Source organism: Ctenopharyngodon idella, chromosome 10 (assembly GCF_019924925.1).
Source record: "Ctenopharyngodon idella isolate HZGC_01 chromosome 10, HZGC01, whole genome shotgun sequence".
Lineage (NCBI taxonomy): Eukaryota > Metazoa > Chordata > Actinopteri > Cypriniformes > Xenocyprididae > Ctenopharyngodon > Ctenopharyngodon idella.
Window position 1 is genome coordinate 47,377,728 of NC_067229.1, and position 25,768 is coordinate 47,403,495.

Consider the following 25,768-nt stretch of genomic DNA (forward strand, 5'->3'; position numbering starts at 1 on the left):
TGTTGTATTTACAATCAAACGCAGTTTAAGGCGTTTCACCTGTAGTTACTTTGACTCACCGCTTGATGGCGCCGATGTCTGAAACGCCCGTTTGATGAACTGACACAAGACAAACAAAAGCATCAACGTAGAGAAAAAACAGACCACGAACACAAAATCCAAGTAAGTTTTATCTCTTAAATGTATCATCACATTATTTAACATATTGTCTAGCAGTTTCGTCGTAAATAAAGATCTGAGGATACGGGAAAACCGCATTTAACTGTCATGACTGTAATGCTAATGCAGTAGGAAGTAAATATTACACATGCTGCTGCTGACCTACACAACAAGCAGACAAATCACTGCACATTTATTTGTAACATTTCAGTCATACATTTATATTGTGTACGCATGTGTCCCGAAGCACTCAGTATACTTTCTTTTGCATGCAAAGGAGAAAAGAAAATCTGATATGGAGACACAGGTACATATGATGGGAATTTGTTCAATATTATTGTGCATAAAAGCAAGATACACATTCTCATTTATTGTTGTGTAAACGCTGCATGATTCTGTGTTCAGATGAGGCAACGTGTGTTTACCGGGGTGGTCACACAGATGCAGGAGCATCATGGGATTGTGGATCAGGAGGTTCATTTTCCAGTGAGGTTTGTATGTTTGTTTTATTCTGCATTAATCAGAGTGTCAGGTTGATGTGATGAGATCTGAGGTTCAGTGGAGGGTTTGTGGATTGTGCCGCAGTGTTGTGGTGGGACGCGTTCCCCTGGTGGGTGAGAAAGTGTTGGTGAAAGCGGTCCAGGACCCCCTGAAACCCATCAGCTGGACGGCACAGAAAGTCCAGACCCTGAACGGACAGGTAGGGAGCAACATTTTGGGCTCATATTTTAATAACATGTCCTTAAGAAGTTGCTATATAATAGAAATGCACTAAATATTTGGTCCCTCTTTACATTAAAGGAATACTTCACCCAAAAATGGATTTATCCCATGATTTACTCACATTCAAGCCATCCTAGGTGTATTTGACTTTCTTCTTTCAGCTGAACACAATCAGAATTAAAGCTGCAAGCAGCATTTACCGGGGTTCAAGCATTTAAGGCCTTTAAGCACATAAAAAGGTATTATATTTTATTTAGCAAGCATGTAAACACTTGGAAAAGACCATTTACAGGCAATAGAGGCAATTTAGTAAGGAAAAATATGTTTTTTAAAGGTTTTTTGACAGTTAGCACCACCTATTGCCCAATCTCCACCACTTTTTTTGGGTGTCCTCAGAGTGTGTCCATACATATGTGTTTCAAATTTGGTGGAAATATCTCATTTCGTTTTGAAGTTATAGACACTTATATATATGAGAGCATAAAAAATGACCCAAGAACATCTTTGATTGGATTTTTTTGCCACTTCCTGTCAAAATTTTGACATTTGGGCTTTTACATTTAGTTAATCAGCTTAGGTTCCGTGTTTCCAACGCTGATTTCGTCTCGTGAAGTTCTGAGTTTTCGTTTAGATTTTATAGGCTTTTGGGTATATTTAGCCACGCCCATTTTCTAAATGACCCTGTTACAGCGACCCAAAGGGTAAAGTTCAACTTTTTTTTGATAATTATTAATCTAGAGAGTCCAGAGAATTGTCCTGCACTAGCTTCGTTCCGATCGGGCAAAAAACCTAGGACTAGTTCGCAAAAGTAGGTTTTTCAAAAAACCCAAAATACCCGAAAATTTCAAAGTTTCAAGTCTCTACGACATACGGTTTGGTCTGCCCTATCACTTTTAGGGGAGAATGCTGATCCTTGGAAAATATAACAATTGCAATACGCAATATGCTAACTATATTGAATAATATCTCTCTTCCGAGCTTTATAATGGAAGTGAATGGGGGTCGAGATTTTGAAGCTTCAAAAAGCGAATCTATCCATCATAAAAATAATCCATACAACTCCAGTGGGTTAATAAAGGCCTTCTGAAGCGAAGCCATGCATTTTTGTAAGAAAAATATCTATATTAAACTATAATTTCTGGCTTTCGGCAACTGAAGAGTCACGTTCTGGCGGACGGGTGACCTCTGACCTGATGTTTGACGTAGCTCCTCTTCTGTTATATTGAAATTCTCTGACATTTTTCTTTAAAAATTCTCATTTTAGACTTCTAATTCGTGTTTGTATTGCCCTATCCGCTCTATTGATTTGCGCTTCCACGTTTGTCATTTCTCACCTAAGCTTATGCTACATCATACGTCGGGTCAGAGGTCACCCGTCCGCCAGAACTCAACTCTCTCGTGAGTGCGCGTATGGCTGTAGCCAGAAGCCGGTGATTATAGTTTATAAAGTTTTAAATATGGATATTTTTCAACATGTATAATAATTCAACATCAACACAATAAGTACATTGTTCCTAACAATTTATTTTGACACAAATATGTAGTAGTTAAAGACGCCTAATATAAAGCGTGACCAAATATTTTATCTTTTTTATGCGTTTTAGTGTATTTGCATTAGCAAAACTTGTAATGCAGTATATATACAGTAATAAAAATAATACTTTCTTGTAGTATTGTAGTAACACCTGGGCATGTTCTTAAGATTCATCCTAGCTTTATAAAACGGTTGTTTTAGAGCAAAAAAAATTGAATTTCCACTAAACATTTCAAAATTTTGGGAACAATAAAATGTTAAATTTGCTATATTTATTTTATGTCTATTAACATTTATATTAGCTATTAATATCTGTTCTGTGAAAGCCGTAGTTCCTAGAGTGTTGCTGAACTAAAATTACAATTTTTAATCTAAAATTACAAAAAATGTAAATATTTAGCTTCTAGAAACATGTAAAATTACTGCATATTTCTCGAGAGTGTAATGAATGAGTGTATGATTACCATGTCATTTTTTATACCTGATCTCTCTTTCTCTGGTTTCTTTCTGTAAGCCGTTCAAATCTCCTCCTCCGCTGCTGCCGTCTATGTCAACCAATATGAAGCCTGGCATTTTAGGGACCAAACCTCAACCCCTGCTGAAATCTCCCAAAATTCCACCACTGATTCCCAGTATGCAGCCAAACCCTGGTACGTGATGCAGTGTTGTTATCATTAACTAAAACAGTTTTGATGAAGTGCCTCTATTATGCTATTTTACAGGTTCCTAATTTTGTTGTGGAGTCTCCTACAATAGGTTTACATGCATCCAAGGTCAAAAAACACATTCATTTTCTCATAATATACATTGCAGCATCACCTCATTACTCACAGTGTCTGAAATGGTTTGATAAAGGATTAGGACTCTCTAAACCCATCCTTACTCTGCTCTGATTGGTCAGATGGCCAAGTCTGTTGTGATTGGTCTACCACTTATAATGCACGTCGGAAATGAAACGCTCATTAACATATCAGAATTTCAGCTCTGGATCTTCCTCAGCACTTGATACACAGTAACACGAATAGTAACGATGGCGTCGTTTTTAGCGTATCAATTCCAGCATGAGTCTCATCTTTTGGAATTAGATTTTCTTTCACACCGCTTTCACTTTACATGTCGACAACACAAACTCTTCCAGTCTCAGCTACAACTACAGTGCAAAGTAGACGTTCGCAAGCAGCCAATGAAGACCATAGGCTGGCATTTTGCAAATGTATTACAAAACTGTGTAGGTTTGTGCAGGAAGTGAGACTGGAATTGCTGACGACTCGCTTTATGCAGTTCAGATTTGTTTCTTTCTTTTGCGATTCAATAATTCCATGTATCTGCACTTTGATCTTTAAAAATTTGCAGTCATATAAATCTGTATGTCACAGGTGGAATGATCCAGATGTCCCATCACCAGCAGATGCCCTGGAACGGTCCGTTTGACGGTTGGGGTGGAGGACGGAAAAGACACGCTGAGATCATGGGAGGACGTAGAGGTGGACGCTGGTGAGTCACATGACCTGGAATACTGTGTAGTCAGTGTATTCTGCATGTTATTTTACTAAATACTTTCCACTTTGCAACGATGAACTATTTTATGCTGAATTGATGATTATGCTCACTACGTTGCATATTTAAAATGAGTTGTATCCAATTATCATATCATTTTGCATAGAACTTTTGGCAGTCAAAATTGAGGTTGATGACATCAGGATCATTCGTCAGACTAGAAATGTGAGGTCAAGTTGAGAGCATTGCATTGTGGGATACACTAGTCCATGCAGTGTGTTCTGTTGTATATTAATTGCTTAATTGCTTTGCACTTTTGATCAATTTAACGCTTCCTTGCTGAATAAAAGTATTTAATTCAATCAAAGTGTTTATGCATATTGTACTTTCTTTCAAATATTATAGTTAGTATGCTATTCACATACTCAATTTCTGGTCACATGAACTGATTTAAGTGCCTCATTCTGTTGTTTTTGTGTGAGCGCCCTTGAAGACTGTCCTGTTTTTAACACGCTGACGTGTGTCCTTGTTGCTCCTTGTGGCGTGACTCAGGGAGGACGGTGGCGGAGGACCGTGGGGATCAGACGCCATGCACCAAAAACGGAAAAGATGGAGGGCAGCCTCCGAGGAGGAAGTGCCCAAAAAAAGCAGCTCTGTAACCACACACAGTGCGCCGTTATTCTCCTGTTTCTCCAGGGACACGTAAGTCAGTCGTAAACAACTCTGGGACCTTCTGATGAACCATAAACTCATTGTCACTTCCTCTTGACTTTTTCAGCCAGGCCTGTGATTATCTGGAGCTTCAGCGGCGGTACCCGCACCTGCACCTGACCCCCAACCTCTTTCACCTCCAGCTGTCCTGGACCGAGAGCTTCCCGCCCGACCAGCCTCTTCCTTTGAGAGGGCCGTGTCACTTTCACATAGGATCAAACCAGCCAGAAACCAAACCAGATGCTTGCGAGTCCACAGATGCCACTTTTGCTGTTAAGGTACGAGTGTCTCTCTTTTGATCATGTGGCCATACAAGACTCCTGAATGCATTGCTCAAGAATTGCTCTGTTCTCTCTGCAGGTTCTGTTGTTTTCTATGCCGTGCCTTGAGGACTTGTATTCACAGTGTTGTAACCTCTTGAAGGACGGTCAGACGCAGAAGGAGGCTGTGCATCCCACTACACTTCTCAAAGTAAGAACATCTGAGCTCACAGGACGTCCCATGAAGCTACTGAACTGCTGTGTTTTCTAAAAAAAGACCAGAATGAAATCAAAATAAACTGTTTTAAGGCAAGACACCACAGGTCAATAGGGTAGAAATGTTAAAGGGGACCTATTATGCTGCTTTTACAAGATGTAATATAAGTCTCTGGTGTCCCCAGAATGTGTCTGTGAAGTTTCAGCTCAAAATACCCCACAGATCATTTATTATAGCTTGTCAAATTTGCCCCTATTTGGGTGTGAGCAAAAACACGGCATTTTTGTGTGTGTCCCTTTAAATGCAAATGAGCTGCTGCTCCCGGCCCCCTTTCCAGAAGAGGGCGGAGCTTTAACAGCTTGCACTTCGGTTACTCAACAACAACAAATTGACCCTCGTTTGTGAAGCAGTCCAGCGTAAAATGACGGCATGTCAACAACACTCTACTACAACAACTCTTCCTCTTCTCTAAAGCAGCCCAACATGGCCTCACCCCTTTGTTGTGTGTTCTCGGGGGCGGGGTTTATGTAAATTTTGGGGTTAGTGATGTCACCAACCCAGGAAGAAGCTTGTTGTAGTCCCTACCAGCCGTTTGTTGTAGTCCTTAAAAAGCCGTTTCTGTAAAAGAAAATATCTCCGTTTGCATTGAACTTTGAACGTCGTAACTTTGCAGATGTTGTTTATGCTCAAACAGCAACATTACACACTAACTAAAGTTAAAAAAAAGTGAAATCATAATCAACCACCCCTTTAACTGATATCACTACACTCACCCAGTTGATTAATTACAGTACATTAAGACAATTGTTTTGTATTACTTTTGTATTTGTATTATAGTTTTCTGAAATGTTATGTTTAAATATGCAAATGAGGCATTATCTGATTACATGTGCACTCATTTGCATATGTTTCCAGAACTGATTGGATAAAACTAGGTTCAAGCAGAGGGGATTTTGGATATCTCTTTTTCCCACTCAAGAAATAATAATCTTTATAATCTGTAATCTTTACTTCTGGTTGAATTTCCTTTCTGGCTGATGTAATTGAGGGTGTATAGGTGGGAAAAATAATATTAAGCAATAATATCTTAGCTTATTTTCATTTTCCAATCAAATCCCAAAAAACAAAAAAAAAATCAGGTTCCATCTACATCATTGGTTCTCAACCACGACGCCTCTTCCAAGTTTGCTTAATTATTCAAATGAATATATTATTATTGATTCACTTATTATTATATTTATATTACAACAGCAAGTTGTCTATTTGAATTTCAATATTCCTCATTTAAATAATTCCCGTCCAAGGCACATGCAAAATAAAGGGGCGGGGCCTGGGTGAGTTAGTTAGTAGTGTGTTGAAACTGGCGGATATGGTAAGGGGCGGGACATTTCCTAAACACACTCGAAGCGCTTGACCAATCACAACACACTGCTCCAGCCAACCAATCAGAGCACATTGTGCTTTTCAGAAGGAGGGGCTTCATAGAGATAGGAACTAAACAGAGCGTTACTGACAGACTGGGAAGAGAGGAGCTGAACAATAGAGAATATGAGGAAAAATACTGTTTTTTGAACATTCAAGCATGAAAACCAATTCTATAGAGCCCAAAAACAACATCAAGACTTTGAAAAAGGGCATAATAGGCCTCCTGAAATACTGGAGGAAATGTCTTACCTTAAATTATGTTGGACAACAGTGGGACTTTGAGTCAAAAAGCTTGAGATCCACTGCTCTGCATTATTTCCTGCTGAATATTCTGTATCGCTCTTTAATATGTTAGTTTAAGTGATTAAGTTAAGTGAGTTCATTTGTTCTTTCTCTGTGGTGTAGTTCATGTTGGTGGACAGTGGAGGTGAACTGCGGCTCCCAGGAGGCCTCTGGTCACCCAAAGCAGATGGAGCGAACCCAATAAAGGACAGCTTGACACTGGTCAACGCTGCGGTCCGCTGCATAAAGGATCAAACCGCTCTAGACCTCTCAGCCTGCACACAGTGGTCTGTATATTTCATTTTTAATTTCAGTTTAATCCAGCTATGTTGCGATAGAGTCTTGAGTCTGTTCTTTTGATCTTTCTATTTATCAAAGAATCCTGAAAAAAATCACAGTTTCCACAAAGATATGAAGCAGCACAACTGTTTTCAACATTGATAATAATCAGAAATGTTTCTTGAGCAGCAAATCAGCATATTAGAATGATTTCTGAAGGATCATGTGACACTGAAGACTGAAGTAATGATGCTGAAAATTAAGCTTTGATCGCAGGAATAAATTACATTTTAACCTATATTAAAATAGAAAACAGTCTTGTTAAATTGCAATAATATTTCACAAAATTATTGTTTTTAGTGTATTTGTGATCAAATAAATGCAGGTTTGGTGAGAAGAAGAAACTTCCTTCTAAGGTCTCCTTATGTCTTTTATATCATTAGTAATGTGCTCATTTCCCTTAAATGCCTGGAAATGTCTTCCTCTCTAAAGGTACAAGATGGCGGAGCTGAGATATCTTTCAGGAGATAAAATGGAGACAGTTGTGGTGTTGTTGCCAGATGTGTGGAATCTAGTGCCAGCAGAAGAAGACTGGGCAAAGTTACAACAAAAACAGCTGGTACTGACTGCAGATATGCTTGAGTTTATGCTGAGTTTATAAACATTATGCATAAAAAATCCCATCAAAGATGTCTTCTAGCTTGTCTGTTTTATTTCCTGTCATCCAGGATGATGATTTGTCGCTCCCAGAAGGACCGTCTGTGATTTTTCACCCCTCTGCTGGACTGAATCTGTCTGTCGTGTCTCTGTCGTCAATGCTGGAGCCCCAGAGTCTTCAGACACGAGACAGCTGTGAGGTGTGTGGTTACAGAAGTTAAATGCAGCAAATTTGAAACTTTTAATGATGAACTTGCATGTCACGTGTTGTAAACGGGCTTGGACATGATATAACCTGCATTATTATCTGATCTTATGTCTCTCATGTTCTGGTATCAGGTCAGCTTGATGGCGGAGATGTTCAGCGAGATGCTCCAGAGGGATTTTGGGCTTCAGCTGTATCAGTGTCTCTGCCGTCTGCCTCAGGACCCCAGTGTCCCGCTGACCTGCGTCAAAGAGGACAACAGCACTCCCATGGTACACTAGACTGCACACCAGTGTTATTTTAGTGTCATTGCATACTGTAACATTTTTTATTAACATTTTGAATTCGTTTTTATTTTTATATTTTCTGTTTTCATTGTAATTTTAGTTACAAGTGATAGTTCACCCAAAAATGAAATTTCTGTCATTAATTACTCACCCTCACGTCGTTCCACACCTGTAAGACCTTTGTTCATCTTTGTTCATCTTCGGAATGAACTAACCCTTTAAATAGAATGAAAATCCAGTTATTATTGTAACTTGTTTTACACTCTTTTCTCTCTAAAGGAGGATGAGCCCAAAACATCCGACAAACAGCCATCAAAAAAGAAAGGATTGATTGATGCAAAGAAGAGAAAACTCAAAGAGAAGGATGAGGAGGACGTCACAATGACAGATGATTCTGAACCAGGTGAAAAACAATCTGAGCATCTAAAAGAGAGTAAAACTCAAAGCGCAGGAGGAGACGAGCAGAGCAGCAGCGCCTCAGACAATCAGACGTCCAAAGACAGTGTAAGAGGTCACATTTCTGTTCGGATCTGAGCCACGTGTCTAGTGTTTCTCCTCCTAAAATCTCTTTCTGTGTGCTTGAAGGAGTGTCATCTGGGCTGGACGGCCGAACTTCCCCGTAAAGTGCTTCTGTCCTGGGTGTTCTTTGACCGGCAGCTGACAGGAAGTCTTCGAGAAGCAGATCTGCTCAACATCCTGTTGTCTCTCGGCCTGTTTCTCAGCCCTGCTCAGGTTTTATTTCCTCTGAGATGTTTTCTTAGAAATCTGCCAGATAAATCAAGGAAATTAAGGCAGACATAAATATTAGTATTGTAATTTTACTGTAATTTTATTTATTGTTATTAAATGCTTGTTTTTTTTTGTTTTGTTTTTTAACAGTAAAATAGTATTATTGCAATATTAGTATATTGATTTGAATTCTTAAAATTCAAATAAAAAAATAAAAATATATATTTTTTATATAATAATCGTATAATAATTATATTACTATATAATAGTCATATTAATATTTATATTACTACAGTATAATATAATTATTTTAATATAAATAATATTAAATATTATAATAATAATAATAATAAAAAATATTATTTTATTTTTACAGTACAACAGTATTATCGCAATAGTATATTTCTTTATTAATTTGTTTCTTTTTAGAATTTAAATCAAATTTAAAAAATATTTTTAATTATAATTTTTTATTATTATAGTCATATTTTATTTGGAAAAAACTGGTTTTCCTAAGATGATGTTTATATTATTTTTATATTATGTATTTTTACAGTGTTGTTCTATAAAACCATGATTACTTGCTTTTGATATTTTATTTGAACCAAATATTATTGTCTCATTGTTGTTATATATGTATTTTAAGTCATCTTTACAGGATTAGGTCTTTGCCTAGGTCTATTTTTACTACCACAAAAAATATTTGATTACTCGATTAATCATCAAAATAATTGACCAATTACCAAAATAATCATTAGTGACAGCCCTACTAAACACTGTTACTGACAATCCTCATTTTGGCTGCGTGAGATTCTCCAGCTTTGTTGTTGTTGAACAATCGAAGCACGAGCTGTTAAAGTTCCGCCCTCTTCTGGAAAGGGGGCCGGGAGCAGCAGCTCATTTGCATTTAAAGGGACACACAAAAACGCTGTGTTTTTGCTCACACCCAAATAGGGGCAAATTTGACAAGCTATAATAAATGATCTGTGGGGTATTTTGAGCTGAAACTTCACAGACACATTCAGGGGACTCCAGAGACTTAGATTACATTTTTTTAGATTGTATTCTTTGATTATAAGTAAAAAGCAATATATGTGAAGTGTGTTTGATTTCCCGTCTCTCCTCAGACGCAGGATCTAGTCAGAAAGGCTGCAGTCGGCGGGCTTTGCCTTTACAGGAATCTGTGCAGTCGCTGGTCAGACTGCGATCAGACAGATGGCAGGATCAGCGCTGAGGGTGTGTGTGCTGTAAAAGCATGCCATCTAATAATGCATGGAAACACATTTGTCCATAGTATTATAACCGTACCACTGTGTGTTCCTCTCAGGGAATAAATCGATGTTGCCTGGACAGACATGCAAAGAAAGAGGGTCCGGCCGTCGCAGCAACAGCACAGATCTGGTGAACTACAGAGGGAACGTCATTAACTTACCAAACCTACTGCAGTCGCTGGAGAGCAGCAAAGCGGCCCAGCGTGAACTGGAGAAGTGCGTTGCCACGCTGCAATCCAGACTCGGTGAGACTGTAATTAGGGCTTGGTTAAAAATATTGATTTCTTGATTTTAATCAATTCTCATTTTGAAGAACCGATCATGATTCTTAAAGTCCCCCTGTAGTCAATAATTTTATCCCTTAAAACTCATCTTTGATCACCAAAATGACATATTTAAAGGTTTTTTTCTGTAAAATAGCGTGAATGTAACTCTACACCCTTTCTTAATTTATTATACATGGATCTATGAATATGCTAATAAGCCCTGCCTCCACTCACTCGCACAAGCTCAGAGATCCACTCGGTCAACTTACTGAGGTAAACGCTGCACAATGGTGTCGCTCTTTACAACGTCAGACACATAACGGTAATTAATATGATTAGCCTTTTGCTTGACTACGTTATCAAACAGCTAATAATGTGTTGCTAATGTTACACAAACCATGTTTCCGTTCGCGAGTCAGACAGCTGTCTTCTAAAAATCAGTATCCTTAGAAAGTCTATATTGCTAAATCAACCCGATTTTTCATATCAACTGAAAAATATACCAGGATAACCTGGCTTCTCGAGACTCCCCTGCTTCAGAGCATTTATAATTAATGATATGCTAAAGCCTGCCCACATGTTGACACTATTGGTTACAAGGTAGTTTGTACAATCATCTCTTCCGCTTTACAAGTTATAGCATCCAACAAACATGAATGAACATCAGAAGGTATGTTCAAAGATACAGTACAACTTACCGAAATCCGTATAATGTCCGTATCATGTTAATCGCAATTAATTGATATGGAATTGAATCGGAATCACAAGCTTGTGAATCAAAATCGAATCATAAATTTGTGTTTAGTTCTGCCATTATATTCAGGCACAAATTTTAATGCTTGCATTTGAATTTATGGTGTACGGTGTGTGTGTGATTCAGACGCAGCAGAAGCGAGACAGGCCTCTAATGAACAGGAGCATGGCCAACAGAAAGAGCTGAAGAAGAAACTTGAGAAAGCAGAGACGCTCAACAAAACGTACGAGAAGAGTCTGAGAGAAAACACCGGTCAGATGATCTCTGTCATTGAGAAGATGCAGAGGATGGTCGAACAGGTGATGTGTTTGAGTGTTTTGTATGCATTTATGACTTTATATTTTGACAGATTTGTGTTAACATACTATGTTTTTATCGTTTAGACGACGGCCCTTACAAATGCGAACGCAGGAAAGGATGAGAAGGTGTAGAGCTCCATCGGATGGCGATGCAATAGTGTTTAGACCGAGGAAAATAAAAGAAATTTTAGCCTCTGTTTCTTTGCTTAAAAAAAACATCTTTTTTGTGGGGGAAAATGGATGTTTTCTCATGCAAATAGAAATGTAAAGGATTTTATTAATAAAAGTGAAATGTTTTGCTGGTTCATTTTAGAACGTAATGTGCTTAATATGGAAAGGAAATGTTGTTTATTTATTTAGTGTTATTTAATTTTATTTTGTTGTTGAATTCTGGCAGCTATGAAAGTATGATCCTTCCACAAAACTGACAATCTCATAAACAGAGATATAGATATAAAGACCTATTTGTAACCCGGTATAATTTTCTTTTCTTTGCATTCTCCTTTGTGATTATAAAAAAAGCGTTTTAAATGACAGATCTCTAGTTTGGTTTTAACTTAAGAAAAGAAAGGTTGAAAACAAGCATGCAACATTTCTTTTTTTAATTTCGACAAATTGGATTTTATTGTATTTCAGATTTGTTATTGTGTACTGAAGCATTTCCTTACTGTTTGAAACCACCCACCGCCATAATTATTCTCCAGTGTTCGCATGAGGTTAGTCTAGTGTTTAGTCTAGACTAAAGTATAGTGAAAGTCCAATTATTCTGGAAATACTGCCTGAATTCTTCCTTGCAATTAAAATGGTTTGGTTCTGACTCAACCCAACTCTATTTGTTAACCTACTGTGATGATTCACCATTGTGAGAATGAATACATTTTAAATAAAGTCTGAAACTATTTCGGAAGGTTTGCAAACAGTAAAATATTAAACTTAATTGGCAAGTATTTTTGTCTTTTCCTCAGGGACCGTTTATATTTTCTAATGGCCTGTTTCTGAACAATTGCATTCCAAGATGTGGACAAAGATGTGTCATAATAAACTAATGAGTAAAATTAATCACATGTAATATATATGTAAATATTATTTTCTTTTTGTTTTGTCTATTTTTTAATCCTCAAGAAATAACCACAGTTTGTTTAGTGACGAAGTTGGCCAATAAATTTCAGATCATCAAATCATAATGTACTTGTCATTCTATTCTGATAAGCAGTCCCAAAATTCAAAAATATTCATTTTTAATTATTAATCAGTGTATGTCTGTATCTGGAAACGTCAAATTTTTTTGGTTTGATGGTGTGTTTTTGACCCACTGCGACAGAGGACGCTATTTCCTCCCAAGTTCAGCTAAACAAGGTTTATAGACCTTATTTACCAGAGAAACAAGCGCGCCGCCATCTTTAGAATATTGTCTTTGAACTTCCGTTTATGCGGTAGCTCTGTATATTTCTATGGCATCGCTGTTGAAGCATAATTAGCTGGTGAAGTGGATTTACCTGTTGTAGAGTTAATGAAAGTTATCATGAGCATTGTTATGTTTAAAGCAGATGTCTTAACCAATGTCAGTAGACCGGGAAGATTTTAAAATGAGCAGTTCTTTCATAAATACATAAGATCGCTGTGGAAATACAAGCCGGAAGTCAAAAGACAACGAGCGCAGCGCTGAAAAGGGGCGGGGCTACATAAGGTCTATATCATGAATAATAAAGAGGTCATGATGACGTTGCTTAGTGTACTTCCTGAAGCGTCGAATCACGTAACCTAAATATTCCTTTACGTAATTAATATTCATGAGAGCGTTCACCGCTGCGTTTAACGTCTCGTCGCAAGCGCATGTTGTTTATAAACCAAGATCATGTTTATTTTTTTAATTATATAAAACGTCATGTGATGTGTTATAAGCTCCAGCATGTAATACTACAATCTGAGCGCAAAAAGGAGACGTTTTAAACCTCAGGAAACGAGATATTGTGATTGACAGCTGCGTAGTTTCACTTTCGTTCAACGTTACCTATCGGATTTCGCGCGCAGGTTCGTTTGAAACTTTTATCCACTGAACTCGATTGAACATTAGTGTTTTTCTCTCTTTTAGACGTCTAAAGATCGTAAGCAGTGCTCATGTGTGTTATTGATAACCAATTGACAAGCGCACATATCCAAAAGAAACAGTCAGAGAGCTGATATTAAACTTCAGTTTTTAATCATGCTCTTCTCCCAGTCTTGCGGTTTAATCTGCCTTAGATTTGCCATTTTATTCTGTGTTCTTTTTATTGGCAACCGTGGGATGACTGTCAACACGGACACAAATGTGTTGCCTTTTCCCTGGGACAAGATGAGATTGCCAGAAACAGTGAAACCCCAGCACTATGATCTCCTGATACACCCCAACCTGACCTCGCTGACCTTCACTGGTGTTGTCCAGATCCTCATAGAGGTAGAGCAGGACACCAGAGCCATTATCCTCCACAGCAAGAACCTTCAGATCTCCAAAGCACAGCTTTTAGAGTCCAGACATCGTTGGGATCTTCAGATCAGTGAGTTTGAAGCCAATGAACAGATTGCACTCTTCGCTGATGGCTTCACATTTGAGAAAGGAAACCATTTGGTGCATTTGGAGTTCTACGCCAACTTATCAGATAGTTATCATGGCTTTTATAAAGGCAGATACACCACAAACAGTGGAGAGGTCAGGTATGTCATCAATGACATTAGTGCTTTTGTTTTGACTCTTGATTAATTGGTAGTTTGAAGACTTGAAACCCCTCAAAATGAATTATTTTCTCACTACAGGATGTTGGCGTCCACTCAGTTTGAGGCGACACATGCTCGAGCCGCCTTCCCTTGTTTTGATGAACCTGCGTTCAAAGCCAACTTTACCATCCGTGTGCGCAGAGAATCAAGGCACATTTCCATATCCAACATGCCCAAGGTACATATAATTCATAGATCACATTGGATTCAATGTAATTCACCAAAATCACTATGAAAACACAAACAAAAATGGGTAAAAACAGTAAACTTTTAACATTAATAGTTCTTTAGGTTTGATTCCCAGTGAAATTAACATGCATGAACTGATTGAAACGTACGCCATCAATGCAGTGTAAATTTCTCCCAAAAAAAACCCATCTGTCAAATGCATGTAAATGTAAACCCCCTTAGTGCATTGTTGAGAAACTGACATAACACAAAAAGATAATTATAATAAAAAAACAATACTGGGATTCTGTGCAGCTGTCTTTAACCATGAACCATAAACCATGATCAACATCATAATTGTTATAGATATTTTGTGCACACTTTCCACAACACATCAGAGTGTTGAAACTTTGCATGCATGGTTATGATCCTAAATAAGAAAAAAAGTCATAGGTTAACTAGTATTTCCGGCAAATCAAAAATCGATCATCATAAACATCATAACAGTTAATAGCTATGTTTCCATTCACCTCTTTTTATGCAAATTTGGGATATTGCATAAAAAAACACTAGATGGAAATGTGCATAAATTCTAAAAATGTGTGGGTCATTGACGATTAAGGTTTTTTAAAAGTGTAAAAAAAAACATAATGGAGATATAATTAATTTTGAAGTTTTATTAAGTGTCAACAATGAGATTATGTGGTTTTTATATAATCAATTAACACTGCTTTTGTCATTTTTTACAAAAAAAGTCATTTGGTTTAACCAAAATTTTGTTTTTACCGAATGACACTTTTGGTTATACTGAATGACAATATTTTCAAACAATGCTAACAGACTGATATCTAGCTAGCTAGCAAAAGGACAATCAAACATTTTAAATTTAGTACAAGTTTTTAAAATATTATAACATTTTCCATGTTTTATAGCGGTTGTACCGAATGACCTGATGTTTCGGGACATGCGTATGAGCAAGTGAAAACATGAATTTTTTAAATAGTTAAGAGAGAGTTACTTTGCTTCACTACCTTGTGGTACTTTGCAGGTGTCTGAATGATGTCACATCCTGTCACATGATATTGACCGCATGACTTGATATTGGTTATTCCGAATGACATCAATGAAATTCATTTTTCCGGACATTCTTTCTCATAACAAAGCAACGAATTCTACACATAATTTTAACACCATTTTGCACCATGTTGATATATGATGTTATAATATCATGGCAGAATAAAAATATATACATTCGTTACATTTTAAGGTATTTTAATCACAAATAAAATGGCTGTATTGGCCTTTTGACGGTTTGAATACATCCGGCATTTCCATCACCGGTTTTGACAGTTTGAAATCCAGTTTGAGCAGACAAAGCGTCCAGACTGACATGCATCTGTAAAAATCTGATTGGAATTGCATTTCAAACCACCTCCATATGTGGTTTGAATCAGATTCGAAAAAAAAAAATTTTTCTTTTTTTTTTTCTTTTTTTTCTTTTCCAGACTTGCAAAAACCCATCTGAATATGCAAAAAATCAGATTTTTGCTGGAAGTCTGAACATGGCTATAGACTTACAGTTTATAGATCATACAGTTTATAAACTGCACAATCTGCAGTGTCATTTATTGACATTAAACACAGTGATTTCTTTTTTTTAGACTTTGTCATGTAAATGCAAACTAATGCAAGAATCTCAATTTCATCCAATAGCTGAGAACAGTAGAACTGGCTGACGGGCTGCTGGAGGATCAATTCGACACGACGGTGAAGATGAGCACCTACCTGGTGGCCTTCATCATCTGTGATTTCCACTCCATCAGTAAAAAAAGTCAGCATGGAGTTGAGGCAAGTCAATAACACTGGCAAAAGCATTATAAACACACTTTACAATACACCCAGGTAAAACTGTCCTCTCACACCTCATAACCTGAATCCTGATGTAGATATCCGTGTATACGGTTCCCGAGAAGATCAGTCAGGCAGAATACGCTCTGAACACCGCCGTCACACTGCTAGACTTTTATGATGATTATTTTGACATCCCGTATCCACTTCCCAAACACGGTGAGTGTGAAAGCTCTTCTGTTGACAATGGCATGCATACTTTACAATCTGGCCTGAAATAATGCGAAAATGGCTATAATTGTCTTTTACTTGCAGATCTTGCTGCCATCCCAGATTTCCAATCCGGTGCTATGGAGAATTGGGGTCTGTCGACGTACAGAGAGTCCGGTTTGCTCTTTGACCCTGAGAAATCCTCTTCCTCTGACAAACTGGGCATCACCAAAGTCATCGCCCATGAACTAGCCCATCAGGTTGATATTTCTGTTACTAATTCTGTCTAAATAAGAGATCATGTACAGCTAGTCAGCCTTTATCACAAAATATGTTGATGCCTATATGACTGTACATTATTCTGCTTATTGCATGACTACTTAACAAATAAATGGAGATTGTTTTATTATGTGAGAAGAGATATGTGGGAACACTTCACAATAAGCTCCTTTGTTAACATTAGTTAATGTATTAAAGGATTAGTTCATTTCAGAATTAAAATTTCCTGGTAATTTTCTCACCCCCATGTCATCCAAGATGTTCATGTCTTTCTTTCTTCAGTCGAAAGAAAACATTCCAGGATTTTTCTCCATATAGTGGACTTCAACAGTTACCAAAGATGGGTCATTTTCTAAAAAAAAAAAAAAAAAAAAAATATATATATATATATATGCTCGTCTTGCACTGCTCTGCGATGTGCCACGCATTACGTAATCACGTTAGAAAGGTCGCGCGTGACGTAGGTTGGAAAGGTGACCTTTCCAACGTGATTACGTAATGCTTAGCACATCGCAGAGCAGTGCAAGATGAGCATTTGTGGTTAAAAAGTATATAATTTTTTATTATTATTTTTTTTTAAATGACCAATAGTTTCTCTAGATAAGACTATTATTCCTCATCTGGGATTGTGTAGAGCTCTTTGAAGCTGCACTGAAACTGACATTTGGACTTTCAACCTGTTGAACCCCAGTGAAGTCCACTATATGGAGAAAAATCCTGGAATGTTTTCCTCAAAAACCTTAATTTCTTTTTGACAGAAGAAAGAAAGACAAACATCTTGGATGACATGGTAAGTAAATTATCAGGAAATTTAAATTCTGAAGTGAACTAATCCTTTCTTTAACTAAGCTGTAGAAGTATTGTTCATTGTTCATGTTAACTAATATTAACATATAAAACCTTATTGTAAAGTGTTACCAGATAAGTGATACTGGAGACATGAAACTGGTAGAGATATATAGGATATCAGTTGCCTGGCAGAAGTGTGCAGTTTAGCTTCATTATACAAAAATATTTGACTACTGAATGCTGTAATTGATTGCTAATCATTCACATCTATCTGTTATCCAGTGGTTCGGAAACCTGGTGACAATGCAGTGGTGGAATGACCTGTGGTTAAACGAGGGCTTCGCCAAGTTCATGGAGTATGTGTCTGTCAACATCACCCACCCTGAGCTGCAAGTGGTGAGACCTCGTATCTTCACATTTAATACAACTAATAGTTGAGGTTAAGTCATAAACTGTGTTTGCATGAATACTTCACATGATGGGGCCATTTTAACATAATTCTGTGTGTATTTGACCATTCAAGCACAAAAAGCTTTTAACGCATTGAATTTTTTTTTCATGGCTTATTGCACTTAATAACTCTTTTTATCATGCATTGAGCATCCTGATCATTCATGCATGTTTCTTTATCACTTTAAAGTAATAATTTTGTCAGGTAAATACCTTAACCTTTAGTGTTTTGTTCTTCCCTCATATTTAAAATATATGTTTTTATCTAATATTTTCCTCTTATTTTGATAGTTTAATCAAACTTGTAGGATCATTAAAAACAAATATTCCCTCCGCACATCACTTTTGGTCACTACTGTATATCATCACACTGCCCAGCCCTATTTGAGATTGTGATATGGTCATTTCAACAGAGTCTGACTGATATGTATGTATAATAGAGCTGATATTCAGTGCCTCTATTTTAGGATGATTATTTCCTGGAGAAGTGCTTCACCGCCATGTCAGTGGACTCTTTAAGCTCCTCACACCCCATTTCCACCCCAGTGGAGAATCCTGCGGAAATCAGTGAGATGTTTGATGACGTTTCCTACCGGAAGGTACACAAGCACTTTATATATCTCTAATAGTGGTCAACTGATATGGATTTTTTGATGCTTTGAACAGTTTTGGCTCATTTGAACATTCCATCAATGAAAGACTATGGGATTTTCCTGAGATTTAATTGTCATTTTTAGGAAAACTGTAAGTTGAATCAGTTAGAAAAGATATAGCACACTAAGGAAGAACAGTCTGAAGGTCTGAGCCAAGTTTGGTGGTTCTAGTCTTGTGGTTCTAGTTTGGTGGTTCTGCTCTTGGAGGAGTTAGAGTCAGAAATTTTAGTCCCAGCAGAAGAATAACTAAGTTTAAATCGCTTTTTAGTAAATTGGCTTTCTCAAGCCGACTTGAAAAAAAAAAAACTTAAAAAAGACATTTAAAAATGCCATATATTGGCCTTGGCAATATATTGGTTGACCACTAATCTCTAAAATCTCTCCTTTTATTGAATAATTAGTTGTAATATATCTACTGGTTGTTCATAATCTCTCAAGGGGGCGTGTATCTTGAACATGCTGAGGGATTTCTTGACCCCAGAGGCTTTCAAGTACGGTCTTATAGACTACCTGAAGAGACACAGCTACCAGAACACCGTGAATGCTCATCTCTGGGAAAGTCTTACCAATGTGAGTGACCTCTGTCAGTTCCTGTGTATGTTCTCCAGCCCTCAAAGAAGTTTAAACAATTGCTCTTGAGTCCAAATGCTTTTTAACCTTTTCAGATCTGCACTTCTGATGGACTGGATTCAGGGAGACTAAAACTCGATGGATTCTGTTCCAAAACAAGGGCTGAATCTCCAGCTTCTGTGAGTACTGCATTAAATAATATAATATATAGTAATAATTTAGTTTTTTTAGTTCGTTTTTCTGGGTTCATAGCAACATTGACAGTATCTACTCTATATGATATGATATGATATGACATGATGTATTTTAATATATATAATATGATATATGACATGACATTTTTTTTTATTTTATATTAAATGATATATGACATTTTATATATGTCATGATATATTAATATGACATGATATATTTTATAATAAATAATATGATATAGCTATGACATGATATTTCATAATATATAATATGATATATGACATGACATTTTATATATGACATGGCATGGTATATTTTATAATAAATAATATATATAACATGACATGATATAATTTATAATCAATAATACGATATATGACATGACATGATATATTTATATGGTGTGATATATTTTATAATAAATGATATAATATATGACATGACATGATACATGATGTTACATATGACAAGACATATTTTATAAAATATGACATGATATGATATGATATATATGACATGGCATGATGTGTTATATGATATGATATATAATGATATGATCTGATTTATATATTATATGACATGGTATATGATATATATGACATGACATGATATGAACCACAAAACAAATAAATTATTCAGTTATTGCAGTAAATCAGTCCTGTTCTAGCAGAAGTGACATTATATGACATAAAATTATTACATATTATTATTTCATATTATATCATATGAACCACAAATGAAGTAATTCAGTTAATGTAGCAAATCAATCCTGTTCTAGCAGAAATGGTTCATGGAGGACAATGTTGACGTTGGAGCCATCATGGACACCTGGACGCTGCAGGAGGGGTTTCCTTTAGTCACTGTGGAGGTCAGAGGTCAAGAGGTCATCCTCAAACAGGAACGCTATCTTAAAGTAGAAAAATCTTCAAAGACTTCAAGGTATGCACTAACCTACTGCTTAATGCATACGAAAATTTGCATCTGGTGCACAGTATGCATACTGTAGAAATAGTAAACGTAGTAAGCTAGTATGCTACTCTGAATATAGCTATGATGTTTAATTGAATTAAATTATTTGTTGTTTGTAACTCATTTCTCATAGTACGTCGAGCTTCCTGTGGCAGGTCCCTCTGACTTACATCACCAGTCACAGTAGTGCAGTGCAGCGATTCTTGCTGAAAAGCGAAAAAGGTGTGTTAAGGTTAAAAAAATGACCTTCCCAGCATGTTTTCCAGCTTACACTGAGATCTGACTGTGTGTCTGCAGATGTGTTGTACCTGTCAGAGAAGGTGGAGTGGATTAAATTCAATGTGGACCTGCGGGGGTATTATATTGTCCACTATGAGTCGGGAGGCTGGGACGCTTTGATCAGTCAACTCCAGCGGGATCACACAGTGTTCAGCAGCAATGACAGGGCCAGTCTCATCCACGACATCTTTCAGCTGGTCAGGTGAGGGAACTTCACTTGTGGTCCTAAAAGGAAACATCATTTGCAATGCATCGAATTTCTGTAATACGACATTTTGGAATAAAATGTGCAGCACTACATTATAGTATTTGGTCAAACATACAGTATTTGGTCACTTAAGTCTCATTTAAGTAACTCACTAAACACCAGCTGATTTAAAGACATTGAGACTTCATACGTGACGTTAATGAAGAGATCCTGCAGCATTTGAGCACAAACAAAAAAAATTATATTAAGATATTTTAAATTGTTAGTCATTGCAGACCTGGTTGATTAATGTTCTTACTGGAATATGTTTGTCTTTCCTTCAGCATAGAGAAAGTCCCACTGGATAAAGCTCTGAATTTGAGCTTGTACCTCAGCAAAGAGTCGGCGATTATGCCGGTGACGCAAGGCTTCAGTGAGCTGGTGCCGCTTTACAAACTCATGGAGAAGAGAAACATGGAGGAACTGGAGAACCAGCTGAAGGTGTGGTTGCAAAAATGATCAAGTACAGTTAAAGATGAAGTGTGCAATGTTTTGGATGTTAAAGGGTTAGTTCACCCAAAAATGAAAATTATCCCGTAATTTACTTACTCTCAAGCCATCCTAGGTGTATATGTATCTTCTTTCAGATGAACACAATCAGAAGCTAGTAATTACAGTTTATAAAGTTATTATTATGGATATTTTTTCTCACAAAAACCCATCGCTTCGCTTCAGAAGGCCTTTTTGACCCACTGGAGCCGTATGGATTACTTTTATGATGGATGGATTTGAATCTAGAAAAATTGAATATATACTATATTTAGACAAACAGTTTCTGGTTTTTTGTTTTAACAGGGTCATTTAGTGAAGTTATTCAAGAACCTGATTGACCGTCAGCGCTGGTCTGATGATGGGTCTGTATCCGAGCGGATGCTCAGGAATTATCTGCTGTTGTTTGCCTGTGTCCGCCGTTACCCGTCCTGCGTCGGCACCGCAACTGAACTCTTCCAGATGTGGAAAGAATCTGATGGCAAAATGCTGTAAGAGTTTGTTTGATTCACATAACGTCCGCATTATACATTCTTCATACTATCTTAATTCCAGTTATATTCTTTGTTTGGTCCAGGCTGCCTACCGACGTGAGTTTGGTGGTCTACACTGAAGGAGCGCGCACAGATGAAGGTTGGGACTTCCTGTTGGAGAAATACAAGCGATCCACCTCACCATCGGAGAAGTGGATGATTAAAGCCGCCCTCTCATACACCCCATTAACTCACAAACTTCAGTGGTGAGTCTGAATACATGAAGCTGCTGAGAATGATGTCACATGACATTTTCAGAGTTCACCCAAACATGACATCAGTGATGGTGTATAAATCATTAATGAAGGTCAAAATTGTCTTTAAAGCCTTTAAAATGCAAATGCATGATTCATTTCTCACCTTTTCAAACTTGAGTGTCATTAAAGAAGTCCTTTTATGCTTTTTTCCATGTTCATCTTTCTTTAGTGTGTAATATTGCTGTTTGAGCATGAAAAAGGTCTGCAAAGTTCCAAAGTCCCTCCAGCGGGAGTTATTCTCTATATCTGTTTCTGAACTCCTGAAACGCCTCTATTTTAGTCTTGAGTTTTCTTCCGAGAACGAACACATCACAATATTCCTTATTTAAATAATTCCTGCCCAAGGCATATGCAGAATAAAGGGGCGGGGCCTGGTTGAGTTAGTTAGTAGAGTGTTGAAACTCACTGTTGTGGTAAGGGGCGGGACATTTCCCAAACACGCTCGAAGCGCTTGACCAATCACAACACACTGCTCCAGCCGACCAATCAGAGCATATTGAGCTTGCAAATGAGCTGCTGCTCCCGGCTCGCTTTCCAGAAGAGGGCGGAGCTTTAACAGCTCACGCTTCGGTTGCTCAACAACAACAAAGCTGGAGAATCTCACGCAGCCAAAATGAGGATTGTCAGTAACGGTGTTCAGCCTTACATTGTTCAAACCGGAGTCGATACTGATGGAGAGACTCAGGAAGAAGTTACAACTTTTAGAATGAAACTGGACGTTTCTGAATGGTTAGTGGATAAATTTATGTAGTTGCTGTGGAGTTGATTCAACTCATCCACTAGCATGTGCCGTCATGTTAATCTTTTGTGCAAATCCAGCGTTGAATTGACCCTCGTTTGTGAAGCAGTCCGGAGTAAAATGACGACATGTCAACAACACTCGACTACAACAACTCTTCCTCTTCTCTAAAGCAGCCCAGAAGCCCTTTGCATTGAACTTTGAGCGTCATAACTTTGTAGATGTTGTTTATGCTCAAACAGCAACATGACACACTAACTAAAGTTTAAAAGGTGAAATCATAATCAACCATCCCTTTTAATTAAGGTCCTGAGTCATTAAACCTGCTCTATGATGTGTTTTTCTTTCTCATTCTGTCTAGGCTTTTGGAAAAAAGCATTGAGGGAGAGGTCATGAAAACTCAAGACCTGCCGTCACTGGTCGTCACTGTCAGCAAAAACCCAAAAGGCTTCAAACTCGCCTGGGAGTTCCTGAAGACCAACTGGGCGAAACTTGTGAAAAAGTGCGTAGCAGATATCCAAATGACCCGTCTGAAACAATATTATTGCTTTCATATCTACCTGAAGACCTTATTATATGATCAAATAAATCTTACATTCTTATTTTATGGTGCTTATGATGACATATCATGGCATGATAGATTGTGTATTTCATCTCAATCTTGATTTCAGGTTTGATCTGGGTTCATCTGCAATATCTCGCATGACGGTTGGAGTGACTGATCAGTATTCCACCAGAGAAATGCTTGATGAGGTACTTTAGATTGATCTGTCATTTTTTTAAAACTTTTATATACATTTTCTTGCTAAAAGTATAAATGCAAATTGAGCAACTAGTCCAAAAAAACTAAATAAATTGGAAGCTAAAATATTAATTGAATCATTGCATTAATTAATGTCCATTGCTTAGTTTTTATTCCCCACCAAGTATTTAAAGAAATTAATTTGACTTTTGATAAGCATGATCAAACATGATGAAAACTCGTTTACTCATATCAGCGATGTATAAAAAAAATATGGTCACATGATCTTACAGAATAAACCAGATGAGTAAAGTTTGATGACAAGTTTGAAGTTGGCTTGAAACCCTTGAAGGTTTTCAGTTTGAAGAAGTTTGAAGTTTAAACTTTGAATGCTTTGAAGGCAAAACAGATATAGATAGATCGAAAGGGTGTTTTAGCATGTTGCTAGCATGTTTCTAACATGTTTTAACACATTGCAACATGATTTAGCATGTTGCTAGCATGATTTAACTTGTTGCTAGCAAGATTAAGCACATTGCTAATGTTTTGCTAGCTTGATTTAACATGTTAACATGATTAAGATATTGCTAGCATGATTTAGCACATTGCTAAGATTTAACACATGGCTAGCATGTCCTAGGTTAGTTACTAGGCTTTGCTAATGATAGATAGATAGATTAGAAATATAAATAGTATATGTAGAAGTTGTTAGGCTTATTTGCTACAGTAATAGACAGCTTAAATACAGTATAAGATTTAGTTTTCAAAAGTTTTGACCCTCTCAATGAAAGTCTATGAGATTTTTGGTGGATTTGATAGTCTGGTTTACGAAAACCGCAAGTCGGATCAGTTAGAAAAGATATAGTAACCCGAGTCAGAACAGTCTGAAGGTCTGACCCCAGTTTGGTGGTTGTAGCTTTAAAGCTCTTGGAGGAAATACTGTTTAAATTTTGGCTTAGAAGAATAATAGTCTTAAATAGTAGATCAGTATGCAGGCTTTTTCAAGACAAATTAATGAATCATGGGCGTCAGATTTATTTCTAAAAACGGTGATACATCTGCACTGAAACTCCCAAGAACATGAAGCAGTTGTTTGTGTTGTTCCCGTAGGTCCAGATGTTCTTCAGTTCACTAGCTCAGGATCAGGGCTCTGGGCTCCGCAGCATCCAACAGGCCCTGGAGAAAATCCAGCAGAACATCCTCTGGATGGACAGGAACATCCCACTACTGAAAGCCTGGCTGGACAGCCAGTCCATGATTGAGTCCTGACAACTCCAGAGACGTTTAAGTGTGTGTAACCCCAGACTGCACCTAGTTTCACCCTGGGTGCGGCTTTTTACAAGGGCCTGAACACTGGAGCTTACTGGCTGAAGGACGTACCTTTGAATCAGCTCTGATATCATGATGTTAAACATGAACATTTGAACTGACTGTAACAAAACGTGTCTAAAGAAGGTGTGAAATGCAAAACATCATCTTAAAGGGATAGTTCACCCAAAAATGAAAATTCTGTCATAATTAACTCACCCACAAGTTGTTCCAAACCTGTATGAGTTTCTTTTCCTATGCTGAACACAAAAGATAATATTTTGAAGGATATGGGTGACCAAACAATATTTTTTTTCCTGCTGTGGAAGTCATTGGGGTCCATCAACTGTTTTGTTTACGAACATTCTTCAACATACCTTCTGATTTTCACTCATGTTTATTTGGTGCTGTAACTAGTAGTAAAGAGGGAGAGATCCGATCGGTATTTGTTTAAATTTCCTAATAAAATTGACAGAATTTGAAAGCTCAGACTTTGTTTCATATCACAAAGCTTATTGTGATTTTTGGATGGTATGTGTGCGACAAATAATGTTTAGTTTTGTTTGCACATAAACTGAAAAAAAGAAGCGTAGACTAAAAGATCTCGGTTCATCAAAATTAAAATCGATTAAAATCGACAAATCAATATCATCCAGTTTTCAGCCGAATATTTTCGGTTGCTGAAATTTCAGTGCATCACTAAATGAAACATGAACCTAATTGTGACACTCGACATT

The 25,768-nt window shown here is 37.2% G+C and overlaps 2 protein-coding genes across 7 annotated transcripts; both read left to right on the plus strand.

The window, feature by feature from the left end:
* Nucleotides 1-24: 24 nt before the first annotated feature.
* ccar2 (cell cycle and apoptosis regulator 2) lies at nucleotides 25-12,733 on the plus strand. Of its 5 annotated transcripts, none has more exons than XM_051910423.1 (19): nucleotides 43-162; nucleotides 437-466; nucleotides 565-650; nucleotides 745-859; nucleotides 2,931-3,066; nucleotides 3,793-3,910; nucleotides 4,466-4,615; nucleotides 4,692-4,902; nucleotides 4,985-5,095; nucleotides 6,932-7,095; nucleotides 7,580-7,706; nucleotides 7,816-7,944; nucleotides 8,084-8,221; nucleotides 8,516-8,740; nucleotides 8,822-8,968; nucleotides 10,093-10,201; nucleotides 10,293-10,481; nucleotides 11,383-11,555; nucleotides 11,640-12,733. In XM_051910423.1, exons 2-19 carry the CDS (start codon nucleotides 455-457, stop codon nucleotides 11,685-11,687), a joined length of 2,388 nt encoding a protein of 795 aa, XP_051766383.1. In that variant the 5' UTR covers nucleotides 43-162; nucleotides 437-454; the 3' UTR covers nucleotides 11,688-12,733. The 5 variants fall into 5 exon arrangements, with proteins under 5 accessions (XP_051766384.1, XP_051766386.1, XP_051766383.1 ...); XM_051910425.1 differs by having other exon boundaries at nucleotides 2,982-3,066; XM_051910424.1 differs by lacking the exon at nucleotides 437-466 and having other exon boundaries at nucleotides 25-162.
* A 617-nt stretch (nucleotides 12,734-13,350) lies between these two features.
* Nucleotides 13,351-25,520, plus strand: erap1a (endoplasmic reticulum aminopeptidase 1a). Of its 2 annotated transcripts, none has more exons than XM_051910421.1 (18): nucleotides 13,351-14,246; nucleotides 14,346-14,484; nucleotides 16,188-16,322; nucleotides 16,421-16,541; nucleotides 16,638-16,792; nucleotides 17,883-17,996; nucleotides 18,518-18,649; nucleotides 19,142-19,273; nucleotides 19,369-19,452; nucleotides 20,247-20,407; nucleotides 20,571-20,659; nucleotides 20,735-20,918; nucleotides 21,248-21,404; nucleotides 21,759-21,943; nucleotides 22,030-22,191; nucleotides 23,343-23,483; nucleotides 23,653-23,734; nucleotides 24,834-25,520. In XM_051910421.1, exons 1-18 carry the CDS (start codon nucleotides 13,759-13,761, stop codon nucleotides 24,990-24,992), a joined length of 2,820 nt encoding a protein of 939 aa, XP_051766381.1. In that variant the 5' UTR covers nucleotides 13,351-13,758; the 3' UTR covers nucleotides 24,993-25,520. The 2 variants fall into 2 exon arrangements, with proteins under 2 accessions (XP_051766381.1, XP_051766382.1); XM_051910422.1 differs by having other exon boundaries at nucleotides 13,352-14,246; nucleotides 20,250-20,407.
* The last annotated feature ends 248 nt before the right edge of the window (nucleotides 25,521-25,768 follow it).

What these genes read in the sequence shown, in the direction of transcription:
- ccar2 (XM_051910423.1), top strand. An exon ending in AGACACGAGACAGCTGTGAG is followed by an intron (nt 7,945 to 8,083) that starts GTGTGTGGTTAC and finishes TTCTGGTATCAG; the next exon opens with GTCAGCTTGATGGCGGAGAT. An exon ending in AGGACAACAGCACTCCCATG is followed by an intron (nt 8,222 to 8,515) that starts GTACACTAGACT and finishes TTCTCTCTAAAG; the next exon opens with GAGGATGAGCCCAAAACATC.
- erap1a (XM_051910421.1), top strand. Translation starts at nt 13,759, where the DNA reads ATGCTCTTCTCCCAGTCTTGCGGTTTAATCTGCCTTAGATTTGCCATT. An exon ending in GTATCCACTTCCCAAACACG is followed by an intron (nt 16,542 to 16,637) that starts GTGAGTGTGAAA and finishes TTTTACTTGCAG; the next exon opens with ATCTTGCTGCCATCCCAGAT. An exon ending in TTAACTCACAAACTTCAGTG is followed by an intron (nt 22,192 to 23,342) that starts GTGAGTCTGAAT and finishes CATTCTGTCTAG; the next exon opens with GCTTTTGGAAAAAAGCATTG.